A 12,081-nucleotide genomic window follows, 5' to 3' on the forward strand; every position below is an offset into this window, starting at 1 on the left:
TCTAGGCTAGCTGAGTTGCATACTGAGACCATTTTTTCTAAAAATAAATGAAGTCACTGTCATTAAGTTATCAGTTAAAATTTTTATTTCTTAAAAGTATTTTAGAACATGTACTTATATCTTTGTTAAAAGTCATTAAAATCCTTTCATGTTCAGAAATTAGGCATTCTAGACTTAAAAATGAACATACTCAAGTACATTTTATCTTCAGTTGTCAGGAAGATGTATTTTCAGAGAGTGTGTTGAAAGTTAGGAAAATCAATGGTCCTGGTTCTGTCAGGGGCAGTATTTAGGCTGTTATTTTGATAAAACCCAGTTGCTCTGATGTGATTTGAGAACACTTGCTCTATTGGAATGTACTTGCAGGGAAAGAACTGGGGTCTAGGTGAGAAGGCACCATACTGGCTGGAATTGGTTTTGTACATAATCATCTGTGGTTTAGACAGTGAGGTGGTTGTTTGGAGTGTCTTGGGGTCCATCATACAGGAAAACACAGGGTTCCCAGGGTTCACACATGGAGCTGGTGGTTCAGGTTTCACTTCTGCATCTGAAGACAAAGTACTTTTCTTATCCTAAAAGGCACATAAAACCATTCTCAGTTACCCAGGAGCAGACTTAGACCTATCCACCCCCCCCCCCCCCCCCGCCGCCTTTCTTTTCATATCCTCTTTTCTTGGCTTGCTTGGTTGCTTCCTTTCCTTTCTTTCTTTTTTATTCTGAGACAGGGTTTTATTATGTATCTTTGTTGGCCTGGAGCTCACTATGTAGATCAGGTTATTCTGGAACTCACACAACTCTGCCTGTCTTTCTAGGGCTGGGATTAAAATCTAGGGCTACCATACCTGACTCTTTCTCTCTCTTAGGGAAAGGGTCCCAGGTAGCCCAGGCTAGCCTAGCACTCTGTGTGAACTTCTGACCATTTTGCCTTCAACCTTGCAAGCATTAGCATCATGTCATGGGTCATAACATCTGGCTACATTTTTTTAACCTTTTAAACCCTTTGTCCAGTACAACTTAAAAAGCCACTGAATTACAGACTTCACTGTGAAGTCATCTGTTGAGGCTTCTGTCCTGAGCGGCTCTGTATGCTGTCCAACACATGTGCTACTGTCCTCTTTCAAGCCTCTCCCGTTCTCTTAGCATCTGTATGACAACCTACAGAACCTGAATTTGTTTCCTGATATCTCCAGCCTTGCTTTATACTTAATGCCCAGATCTCTTTTTTCGTTTTCATCAGTCAAGAATCTTTCTCACCCAGGAGATTTCGGGAGAACACTCATGTTGCCCTATCTTGTAAAGTGGCCCTGTCTACCAATGTTGCTGTCAAACCCTTTCATTTTCCAGTTCTTTGAAGCAGTCTTATTCTGTAGCCTAGACTGGCTTTGAACTCAAGAAACTATTACTACCTCAGCTCCTAAGTGCTGTCACTGCAGACTTGTGCCACCATGCTTGGCTATGAGATTCCTGTGCTGGCTCCGTAACTTTTTTGTTTGTTTTTTGAGACAGGGTTTCTCTGAGTAGTTTTGGAGGCTGTCCTGGAACTGGCTCTGTAGACCAGGCTGGCCTCTGCTTCCCAAGTGCTGAGATCAAAGGCGTGCGCCACCATTACCTGGAATAGCCTTCTTTTATTTGATAAACATACACGGTTAAAAATGAGGCAGTGGCATAGTGTGGTTACTACTGTGAACTAATGTTCTCTAAGGAGGTACAGTGGTTAAAGAGTTAGCCACTATTCCTGGCTGCTTTTCTTACTTTAATGATCCTGAGAAGGCAGAGTTGGCTATGGTATGGCACATCCACACCCTTTAATCCCAAGGCAGAGGCAGGCAGATCTCTGAGTTCAAGGCCAGCCTGGTCTACAGAGCAAGTTCTAGACAGCTATGGAAGGCTACATAAACTTGTATTGGAAAACAAAAGAAAAAAAAAAACCCCCAAACTTTAGGGGCTGAGGATGTGGCTTTGTAGAGTGCTTGCCTAACAAACATACAAAGAAGCCCTGGGGTCTATGAAGTGGGTATGATGGCTCATACCATAATCCCAGAGAGGATCAGAAGGGTCACCCAAAGTTACAAAGGGGGATAGAGGTCATTCTGGGATACAGGAAGCCCTGTCTCAGAAAGAAAAAAAATCTAGAAATTGGAATACTAAGAGTGTGGTGTGAGGCAGAAACTTCCATCTAGATGTGACCCACTTAAAAATGGCTAAAAACACCAGCAAAACCCAAACCACAGGTTTTGGGCTCACTTGAAGGAAAACTGAATATAAATGTAAACATTAAAATGCTAAATAAATGTTTCTGTTTTTTTAAGGCAGGTCCCAATAATTACTTGGCCCCAAACTGCTGGCAGTTCTCCTGCCTCAGTTAGCCTCCACAGTGCTGGGATTCCAGGTCTGGGCCACCATGCCTAGCCATATCATGGGCTTTCTTTGGTTACCACTATCCACTTTGGTTAGTGAGGACTCCAGTTTTCATCAAATCACCTTTGCTACTACTGACACTAAGACTTAATCACTTCAGTTCCAGATCTAGTAATTTTTTTAGAAGTCACTTCAAATAATGCAAATCACTGAACGATTTATTTACTATCAGGAGACAATGCTATTGACTTCCATCTTTTAGATCTCCATTGTAATTGGAGATGTTTATAGGTAATCAAAGTAACTACTACATTACCCCATTCACTATAATGAAATTTTAGCCTCTTCAAGGAGTTCTAAGAGCAGGCAGGGCCTGTGGCATAGGCCGGGTAACCCCAATATTTAGGAAATAGAGGCAAAAGATTCTGGAGTTCAATGTCAGATACACAGAATGTGAGGTCAGCCTGGAATAGTCAGAGAAACTCTGTCTTGAAACAACAAAAAACACCACCCAAAACTTCTCTCTCACCCAAACCAAAACAAGGGATCAGGGATATACGTCCCTGGCAGAGTGCTTTTCTAATTTGTGTGAGGCTTGATGTTCAATTCCTGGTTACAGCAACACAAATTAGTAAGTCTAATCGTGAAACCAGTTTTGCCTAGCATCAGCTGCTTGAATGGGACAGGGGAAAGTTATTGATCCTCTGGCGTGTGTGCACTGTGTTCCCCCTCCCCGATCCTTTTAGACAAGGCATACTATAAATGACATCAGAATGAAGGTACTGGAAAGTGTAGTTCTGTAGTAAAGTGGTTGCCTACCATTCACAAGGCCTTGGATGAGATCCCCACGAGTGCAAACATAAAATAAAATCATCCTGGTCAAAACCATCACCAGTTTGTAGTGAGGTGCCGCCTTTACACCTTCAGAGCAATAATTATTTAGTGGATCGTGCATTTACACTTGTAAACGTAAAAGTCTGGTGACTGAGTGAGTTGAGTGGGAGTAGATGGTGCCTCAAATACTGTCAAAGAATTTGACTTTCAAAAGCGTCTAGTCTTCTGCTCAAACCCACCAAGTCGCAGTCGATCTGTCTCTCCATCTTCTCTCTTTCACAAAAGCAGCTCTTTCCTGATGGCGAGAAGTCTGGCGAGGGCGCAGGGTCCGGTCTTCTCACTGAATCGACGGGAAGCAGCAGCAAGGACGAAGCCAGAACGATCCGTGTCGCGTAAACTGCCAGATCTGGGGAGGGAGAGAGTGGGTGGAAACCTTGTCTTCCAGTGTGGCAGCCAATCTCCATGGCAACGGGTTACAGGCGTGGGAGCCCGGATGTTGTGGGGATCCGCGGTCGCCCCGCCCAGTTTCCGGCAACCTCAGTGGGGCGCGCCGCACGGATCTCGGGGAATCGTAGTTCTTTTTCCCCGCCGCGGGCCGGCAGGAGGCTCAGGAGGAACTACAGGTCTCGGCATGCCCCGCGGCGCCGCTCCAGTCGCCGCTTCCCCGCTGCGGACGCCCGCGAGCAGGTTGTTGTTTTTATGAGGCGTCACTGGCGTCTGGAGCCCGGACGCCGCCACGGTGACAGCCGGTGCGGTCAGGCGGGGGAGGCGCTGCCTTCAGGTAGGCCCCCGGGGCACAGGTGGGGAGGATGGGGCCGCCTCGGACTGCAGCTCGTGCCTTCGGGAGCAGCGCCGGGAGCCTGTCTTCTGGCAGTCGCCTCGGTCCTCGCGCTCGGGCAATCTCGGGTGGAGGGCGCGACTTGGCGGGCTGCAACCCCCGCGAGCTCCGAGCTAGGCGCCCTGGGATTCGGGTGCGGCTGCATCCATATGCTAAGATGCCGCTTGCGTCACCCGGCGGCTTCTCTGAGGTCCCAGGTGTCAGAAATAGAAAAGTGCCAGCGTGCAGCCCAGAGATGCGCTCTTACTTATTCTCGAAACCGTCTTGTTCTTCACCGTTTCCCTTCAGGGCCTCCCCAGCGTTGGTCAGGCTCGCGGGCTTGTCCTCAGTAGCAGCTGCGCGTTTGCGGTACGTGTTTACCTTTCATTTGTCCCAACTTTGCCTGGGGCAGCGCTGGAGTTGTACATCTTAGCTCTTTGAGGCATTTTTGTTGAGGGGTGAAATAAATGTGCACCGCCCTCCCCCCGTTTGCTTTCTTACCGCATGGAGTTGCTTGTACCCAGAATGGGCAACCAGTTAATTGCATCTTCCAGCAAGGTCACGTAATACTTGAAATGTCAGCATTAACTATCCCGTCTTAAAGTCCCAATCTCCTCACCTTCCGCTTTTGTTATCTGAGATAGGGTTTCTCTTAGCCCTGGTTGACCCAGAACTCGTTCTGTTGGTCTTGCTGGCCTTGAACTCCCAGATCGCTTGGCCCTGACACCTGAGTTCGGGATTAACTCCCTACCTTGCTTTACAGTGCTGATTTTCATAGGCCTCAGATTTCTCAGGGGCTGTTTATCATGTATAGCTGGTTTGAATGGTTTACTACTCCAACAAGCTCAAATCGGGAGGTTTGAGGTGAGTTAATGCTCAAAAGTGCTTTTGGTTTTTTCCTGTCATTGTAGCTCTGGCTTACAGCCAGGTTAGACCTGGGAGGTCGCTTGCTTAAACCTCCTAAGCACTCTGATCATAGTTGACTACCACCAAGCCCTGCTGTTAGTGCTGTTTTAACCCCTTTACACTAAAGTTGGAATTCTGGTCAAGGTTGTCCCCCCATCAGACATTTGGATCTGAAGCAGGAGGATGTCAAGTTTGATAACAACCTGGGCAATATAGTGAGACCATATTCCCAAACAAAAAGGTCTGGGAATGCTGACTGACTGACTGACTGACCCAGCAGTACCTCCAAGTGCTGGGATTAAGGTGTGTGCCACCACACCCACCTGTTGTTGTTTTTAGATAATGTTTTGCTCTGTCCAAGGACTGGGGCTTTGTTGCAGTTTTCCTGCTTTAGACTCCTGAGTGCTAAGCCAGCTTGAGCTCTTCATAAAATAAATTTTTATTTGCAAAGCCTTTGCTGCTTTTTAGATGGTAGTAGTCATAATCTGTCTTGGGGAGCATTCCTCCACATTTCAGTTTCTTCTCTTTTAGTTGTATGTTTTGTGTCTTCTGTTGGCTTGTTAGCTGTCTTGTTGGCGCTGGAAATCAACCCCAGGTCCTCTGGAAGAACGGTCAGTGCTTTTAACCACAGAGCTATCTCTCCAACCTGTCTTGTGTTGGTTTAACTGTGATTAGGCTTTGGGTCCATTCACAGGGTAAGAAACATTTATACTAGATTAATGTGACTGAGCTACCAAATTCCATAGCATTGTTGTTTAGCTGAAACTGTATTTTTAAATAACTTTAAATTATTTAAGTATTAATTTCGTTTTAAATTATTTGAATATGAATTGTAAAAACCCTAAAGTTGTTTGGAAAAATGTCAAGAAGGTAGCCTTCCCAGCCATCCGTGCCCCTTTTCAAAAGGTCTTTATTCCTAGTCACAATCACATTTGACTAGATTAAGGCAGGTAAATAGGCTGGTTTCAGTATTTACCATTTGCCTTATGCAGTTAAACAGGATCAAATCATCTTCCAGTTTGAGTTCAGAGATGGAGGCTAGTCCTTAAGGATTGCATACGACTAATATATTTTGGGATTTTTGTTTTGTTTCATTTGAATTTTTAGGAAGGGTATTTACTGTGTGAAAGCTGTTGAATCAGAATTTTCTGTGAAATTCTGTAACATGAGTTGCAGATTTTTCTCTCTTTTATAATTTTGTATTTAAATTTGAAACAAGCGTGTTTTACATGTCAATCCCAGTTCCCTCACCCTCCCCTTCTCCCCATCTCTTTCCCAACCCCCATCCCATTCCCTTCCTGCTCCCAAGGGAGGGTGAGCCCTTCTATGGGGGAATCTTCAAAGTCTGTCATATCATTTGCAGCAGGGCCTAGGCCCTCCCCTATGTGTCTAGGCTGAGAGAGTATCCATCTTTGTGGAATGGGCTCCCAAAGTCCGTTCATATACTAGGGATAAATACTGATCCACTACCAGAGGCCCCATAGACTGTCCAGTCCTCCTAACTGACACCCACACTCTGGGGGTCTGGGTCAGTCTTATGCTGGTTTCCCAGCTGTCAGACTGAGGTCCATCAGCTGACTCTGTGGGTTTCTCCAGCCTGGTCTTGATTTCTTTGCTCATCCCTCCTCCCTGTCTGCAACTGGATTCCAGGAGTTCCGCTCAGTGTTTAGCTGTGGGTGTCTGCTTCTGCCTCCTTCAGCTACTGGATGAAGGTTCTAGAATGGCATATAAAGTAGTCGTTAATCTCACTGGGGGAAGGGCATTTAAGGTAGCCTCTCCACTATTGCTTAGATTGTTAGTTGCAAAGGGAAGCAGTGTTAAATCATGAACAAGTAACTGAGCTTCCAAGTCTTTCCATTGATAAGTTGGAAGCAACTTATGTACCCATGGACACCAGTTTATGTGCCTTCAAGGTGGATTTGTGAAGATGGTATTGGATATGCAAATGAAATCAAGATGATGACAGATTTATCTCTTTATAACATTATTGGCCTCTGAAAGTGGCATTCAAGGCTGGAGAGAGATGGCTTAGCTGTTAGCACTGACTGTTCCAGAGGACGGGGTTTTGGGGTTTAATTCCCAGCACCCACATGGTAACCCACAGTTGTCTGTAGCTCCAGTTCCAGGGGATCCACACCAATGCTCACAGAATCAAGTAAAATAAATGAGAAAAAGTGGCATGTGAATCTTAGTCCACATTGGTGGTTGGATGACAATGCCATACATATCTGTTGGTGCAGGACTTCGTTTGTCTTCTTGGTAGAGCTGGGAAGGTAGCATGTTCTAGTGTGATGGGCAGTTGCTTCCCTTCCTCACTGTGACTTTGCTCTTCTTTACTAAAAGACCTGGGGTTGTAAAACAGTTCCTCTGTGGCTGGGGCCTTCATGCTTATCTTGTTCCCATATTTAGAAGTGTTAGAGGTCCTTAGTTTGATTTCATAGGAAGTGGCTCCTTTGCCCACCCTCCTGAGCAGCAAGACTACACTGAGTCTGAAATCCTCCAGATGTGAGAGCCCTGCATGGGGGGGGGAGATGCCTCCTCCTGGGAAAGTCAGCATTATTGGCTTCAGATTCTGAGGTTGACCTTGGTAGGTTGACGTAGACCATTAATATAAAACAGTGTTTAGAAATGTCTAAGTTCATTTGAAAGGCTATATCAGAGTGATATAGGTATGTAAATAGTTGTGTAAATGTACTGTGGATGGCAGTGGACAGATCAGGTGTATCCTCATTGTGCCCTAGTGCCACCAGATGACAGTGGGTGCCTCTCTTCCCTGTAACCCGATACAGACACCAGCAACAGTAACTAAGAAAATTAAAGAAAATCATCTTTTTGTGAATATTTAGAAGAACTAAAAAAAAAAAAAATTTGTGTGTGTGTGAGGGAGAGAGAGAGAGAGAGAGAGAGAGAGAGAGAGAGAGAGAGAGAGAGAGAGACTGAGAGACTATTGAGATAAGAAACAAAGTCAGAACCAGATTTGTAAAATGATGAAGCCACCCTGGACTCAGTGCTGTATAGCCTAGCCATCTTAGGTATTCCTTAACATTAGGGGGCGGGTATTTTTTTTACTGTGCCTGGGTATGTGTAGGTGAGTTCAGGTACCCATGGACACCAGTTTTTGTGAGTGCTGGATACTGAATTTGGGATCTGAAAGAACAGTATTGGGCAATGTCTCCAGCCTCATTTGTCAGTGCTTTTTCAGAACAGAGCTGTAACAACGCTGGTCAGGCCAATTTTTAACACTGCAAGTATGTAATGAAAGGAGGACCTCTCTCTCTCTCTCCCTCTCTCCCCCATGGGTATCTTAATTTCCTCTCTATTTGAATAAATAGTTCTCAACTTTTAAAAGAAGGCTGTGGCTTTAGTGAGGCAAAAGGACTGTTTGCTTCACATAACCTGAGAGTGGTTTTGGCTTCCTGACTTGCACAGTGTTACATCATAGAAGGGAACTTACAAAGTAATGGTGTGTTGCCACTTCTTTTGCAGAGCTGATGTTCTAGATGAAAAGATGCATTTAGTGTATATAGCAGTAGTACACGGATGGAGTGGATTTATTCCTCTGCCTTTATGTTTTAAAAATATATTGATTGATTTTTTTGTTTTTTGTTTTTTGTTTTTTTTTTGTTTGTTTGTTTTTGTTTTAGAGGTAGAGCTTTGTGTAGCTCAGGTTAGTTTTCAGCTGTACTACATAGACTAGGCTGGCCTTGAACTTCTGATGCTCTTATCCTTGTCTCTCCAGTGCTGAGATTCCTGTGCTACCACACATAGATTTTTTTTTTTTTTTTGAAGACAGGGTTCTTTTTTTTTTTTAATTTGTCTATTTTTATTTTATATGCTTTGTTTTGCCTGCATGTGAGGGTGACAGATCCCTGGAACTGGAGTTATACACAGTTGTGAGCTGTCATGTGAGTGCTGGGAATTAAGCAGGTCCTCTGGAAGAACAGTCAGTGCTCTTAAACACTGAGCCATCTCTCCTGTCCCAAAGAACAGGACTCTACTCTGTAGCCAGGCTGATCTGGAGCTTGTGGGTGATCTTACTTGTTTCCTGAGTGCTGGTCTTATAGTGTGTTCTCCATGCTTGGCTTACATTATTTTTAGTCACAGTGTTTTCCTACTTACTTCAGCTCGGAGAGAGCGAGCCTGCTTGTTGCAGAGAGGTATCTTTGTGCTCATTGACAGGAGTGATATAACCAGAGACTACAGAGGCTCTCATATCCTGTACTGTGTTTACTCACTCAATTCACTGGAAATCTAGTAGTTGATGCTTTAAGTAGTATATTAATTTCTTTGACACATTGATTTCTTTAAATTTTCAAGGAAAAGTCAGGCATTGGTGGCATACACCTTTGAGCCCAGCACTCAGGAGACAGAGGCAGGCGTATCTCTGTGAGTTGGAGGCCACCCTGGTCTATAGAGCTAGTTCCAGGACAGGCTCCAAAGCAATACATAGAAACTCTGTCTCAAAAAAAACCAACAATAAAAATAAATAAATAAACAAATAAAAAAAATTCCAAGGAGAAATTGCTCTTCTTGGAGATAACGATTTTGTGTTTATTTCACATTGTTTAAAACTGGTTTTATAGTTTTGAGAGGTTTATAGTTATCACCATGTAACTCCTGCCTGGAACTTGTCACATAAACTAGCCTGGCTTCCACAATTCAGTGGTCTACCTGCCTGCTGGGATTAAAGGCATGCACTACTACCATACACCTTTAATTGTGTTGTACATGTGCCTTATTTATTTGCTGTGAAAAGACACCATAACTAACACAACTTAAAAACAGAGATTGTTGGTGCTCACGGTGCCAGAGGACTAGAGTCCATGACGTGGTGGGGAGCATGGCATGAAGCAAGCAGACGTAGTGCTGGAGAAGTAGGGGAAGAGTTTACATCTAGGCAGAAAAAACAAGCATTAACTGGGAATGGTTCCACCAACTGTGGCCCAATACAGCACATGGGGGCTAGCTTCTTTTAAACCACCACAGTGTATATAGTCTGTGTGGCTATGTGCTTGGGAGTGCAAGCATCCTTGGAGGCTAGAGGTGTTGAATTCCAGTGGAACTGGAGTTCCAGTATGGTTTCTTAACTAATGAGCCATCTTTCCTTTCTAGCCCCTTTTCTTTTTGTGACTACCTAGGCTAGTCTCAGCCAACATGTAACCTTAATTGTCTTGGAACTCATTCTCTCTCTCTCTCTCTCTCTCTCTCTCTCTCTCTCTCTCTCTCTCTCTCTCTCTCCCCCCCCACCCTCCTCATTTTTTTGAGGCAGGGTTTCTATGTAGCTTTGGAGCCTGCCCTGGAACTCACTCTATAGACCAGACTGATCTCCAACTCACAGAGCTCCACCTGCCTCTGCCTCCTGAGTGCTGGGATCAAAGGTGTGCGTCACCACCACCCAGCTGAATTCATGATCTTTTACCTCAGATTTCAAGTAATTGGGATGGATTATAGGTTTGGGTCACTGGGCCCGAAGGTTTGAGGTTTTTGTATAGAATAATGTTTTTTTAAGGCCAGGCATGGTGGCTCAAGTATGTAGTCCTTGAATAGGAAAGTCTGAGTCAAGAAGAAAGATCAAGACCTACCTGGTTTACAGAATAATTTCCAGGCCGGCCTGGTTAAATTAGTGAGACCCTCTATCAAACTAAAAACCACTGGGCTGTACCAATGGTAAAGTGCTTGCCTAGCATGGATAAAGAAGGCCTTAGTTAACTCTCAGTGCTGAAAAGAAAGGCACACAGACTATGAGGGTGGTGATGAAAATACCCTCCATTTCTTTATTGTCCCCTTCTTTCCTGTTTTTGGGTTTTTGAGTTACAGTCTCAGGCTGATCTCATAATATAATCTCTTCTCTATTCTGGATGTGGAGCAGAGCTGGGTAACAGGCCCAGTTAGTACCATGCTTGGCTAGTTTTTTGTTTGATTTTTTTTTGAGACGGTTTCTCTGTGTAACCCTGGCTGTCCTGAAACTCACTCTGTAGACTAGGCTGGCCTTGGACTCAGATTTGTCTACCTCTGCCTCCTGAGTGCTGTGTGCACTGAATGTTTTCAGAGGAAGACTAGTTTCTGCTGTGCTGTTAGGTTGGCCTTGAGTCTAGGCTCAAACACTTGATGGGGAATATAACATCCATGCATCATTGTCTTCCAGAGCATTCTTTTTTTTCTCAGTAAAACAATTAAGCCAGTTCTGATTTACATGATCTATTTTTCAAACCCATGCAGTAATTGTATCAAATAAATTGAGAAAGTGAAATGCCCAGCTGGGATTGGAGACATGTCAGTGCTGTCCCAGTACTTGGGAAATGAAGAAAAGGAAAATTTGAGTATGAGGGCTAAAACAAACATAAAAGATGGAGAGAGCTCAGTCAGTAAAGTACTTGTCAGGCAAGCATGAGGACTTAAGTTCAATACCCAGAACCCACTTAGAAAGTGGCATGGTAGGTAGCTCATGCTTATTGAAGGGGCCAGACTCTCACCTGTCCCCCTGCTTTGGCAGTCATAACAGGCTGCAGAAATATCCAGCAAGATGTAGGCCTCTGACTCCACAAAATGTGCTTAGCTTCCTGACCTTGACCCTCCTACTAGTCGCAGGAGGTCAGATACCCTCCATGTGGCAAGGAACCAATCCGAAGTTAGCTGGTGGGCTCTGGCTGTGTCGCCGAAGCCCAGAAGTCTTAAGGCTGTTATGTATCCCTAGACACTCCACATGTTCTACCCAATACATTCCCTGCCTCATGTCTCCTTTGGGGCCTTCCTGCTCCATCTGCCATCTCGGACAGATGGAGAAACTGAGTTAATATAGTTAACTCATTAAACAATAAAAGACTCTTTGCTTTTGCATTGGAATGGGTCTCATGGCGATTTTGGGGCTCAGAATTTGGGCACAACATTATAAGTCAGGCAGGTCTTAGGAGTTAGCTGGTCAATCAGTTTAGCCTACTTGGCCTACTTGGCACAATTCAAGTCAGTTTTGTTATTGCCCCCCCCCCCTTTGAGATTAAATGTCACTATACAGCTCTGGCTCTTGTAGACCAGGCTGTGATGAAAGGAGTGCATGACCCTTCCTAAAAGAGACTGTCTTAAAAGAGCAAGGAATGCTATTCATTACTGTCCTGGCATCTGTATGTGTGTATGTGCATGCATGAATACCACAAGTACAAAGAATACCT

General features: G+C 44.5%; 2 protein-coding genes across 3 annotated transcripts in view; one reads left to right on the forward strand and one right to left on the reverse strand.

The window, feature by feature from the left end:
• Window positions 1-62: 62 nt before the first annotated feature.
• Pierce2 (piercer of microtubule wall 2) lies at window positions 63-3,696 on the reverse strand. Its single transcript, XM_051197053.1, has 2 exons — window positions 3,432-3,696; window positions 63-572 (listed from the first exon to the last, which is right to left on the reverse strand). The coding sequence occupies exons 1-2, from the start codon at window positions 3,654-3,656 to the stop codon at window positions 231-233; spliced, it is 567 nt and encodes a 188-aa protein (XP_051053010.1). The 5' UTR covers window positions 3,657-3,696; the 3' UTR covers window positions 63-230.
• A 170-nt stretch (window positions 3,697-3,866) lies between these two features.
• The window catches only part of Ccpg1 (cell cycle progression 1), a 32,082-nt gene continuing 23,867 nt past the window's right edge, over window positions 3,867-12,081 (forward strand). The window contains exon 1 of one of the 2 annotated variants that reach the window (XM_051197937.1): window positions 3,867-3,973. The gene's annotated coding sequence lies outside the window, so the exon portion shown is untranslated. The remainder of the gene's footprint in view (window positions 3,974-12,081) is intronic. The other variant, XM_051197935.1, reaches the window with a different exon arrangement.

This window comes from Phodopus roborovskii, unplaced genomic scaffold (assembly GCF_943737965.1).
Source record: "Phodopus roborovskii unplaced genomic scaffold, PHOROB, whole genome shotgun sequence".
Lineage (NCBI taxonomy): Eukaryota > Metazoa > Chordata > Mammalia > Rodentia > Cricetidae > Phodopus > Phodopus roborovskii.

Coding starts and splice junctions, on each gene's coding strand:
- Pierce2 (XM_051197053.1), bottom strand. CDS start 3,656: ATGGAGATTGGCTGCCACACTGGAAGACAAGGTTTCCACCCACTCTCT. Junction 573..3,431: donor GACAGATCGACTGCGACTTG/GTGGGTTTGAGC, acceptor TGTGCCTTTTAG/GATAAGAAAAGTACTTTGTC.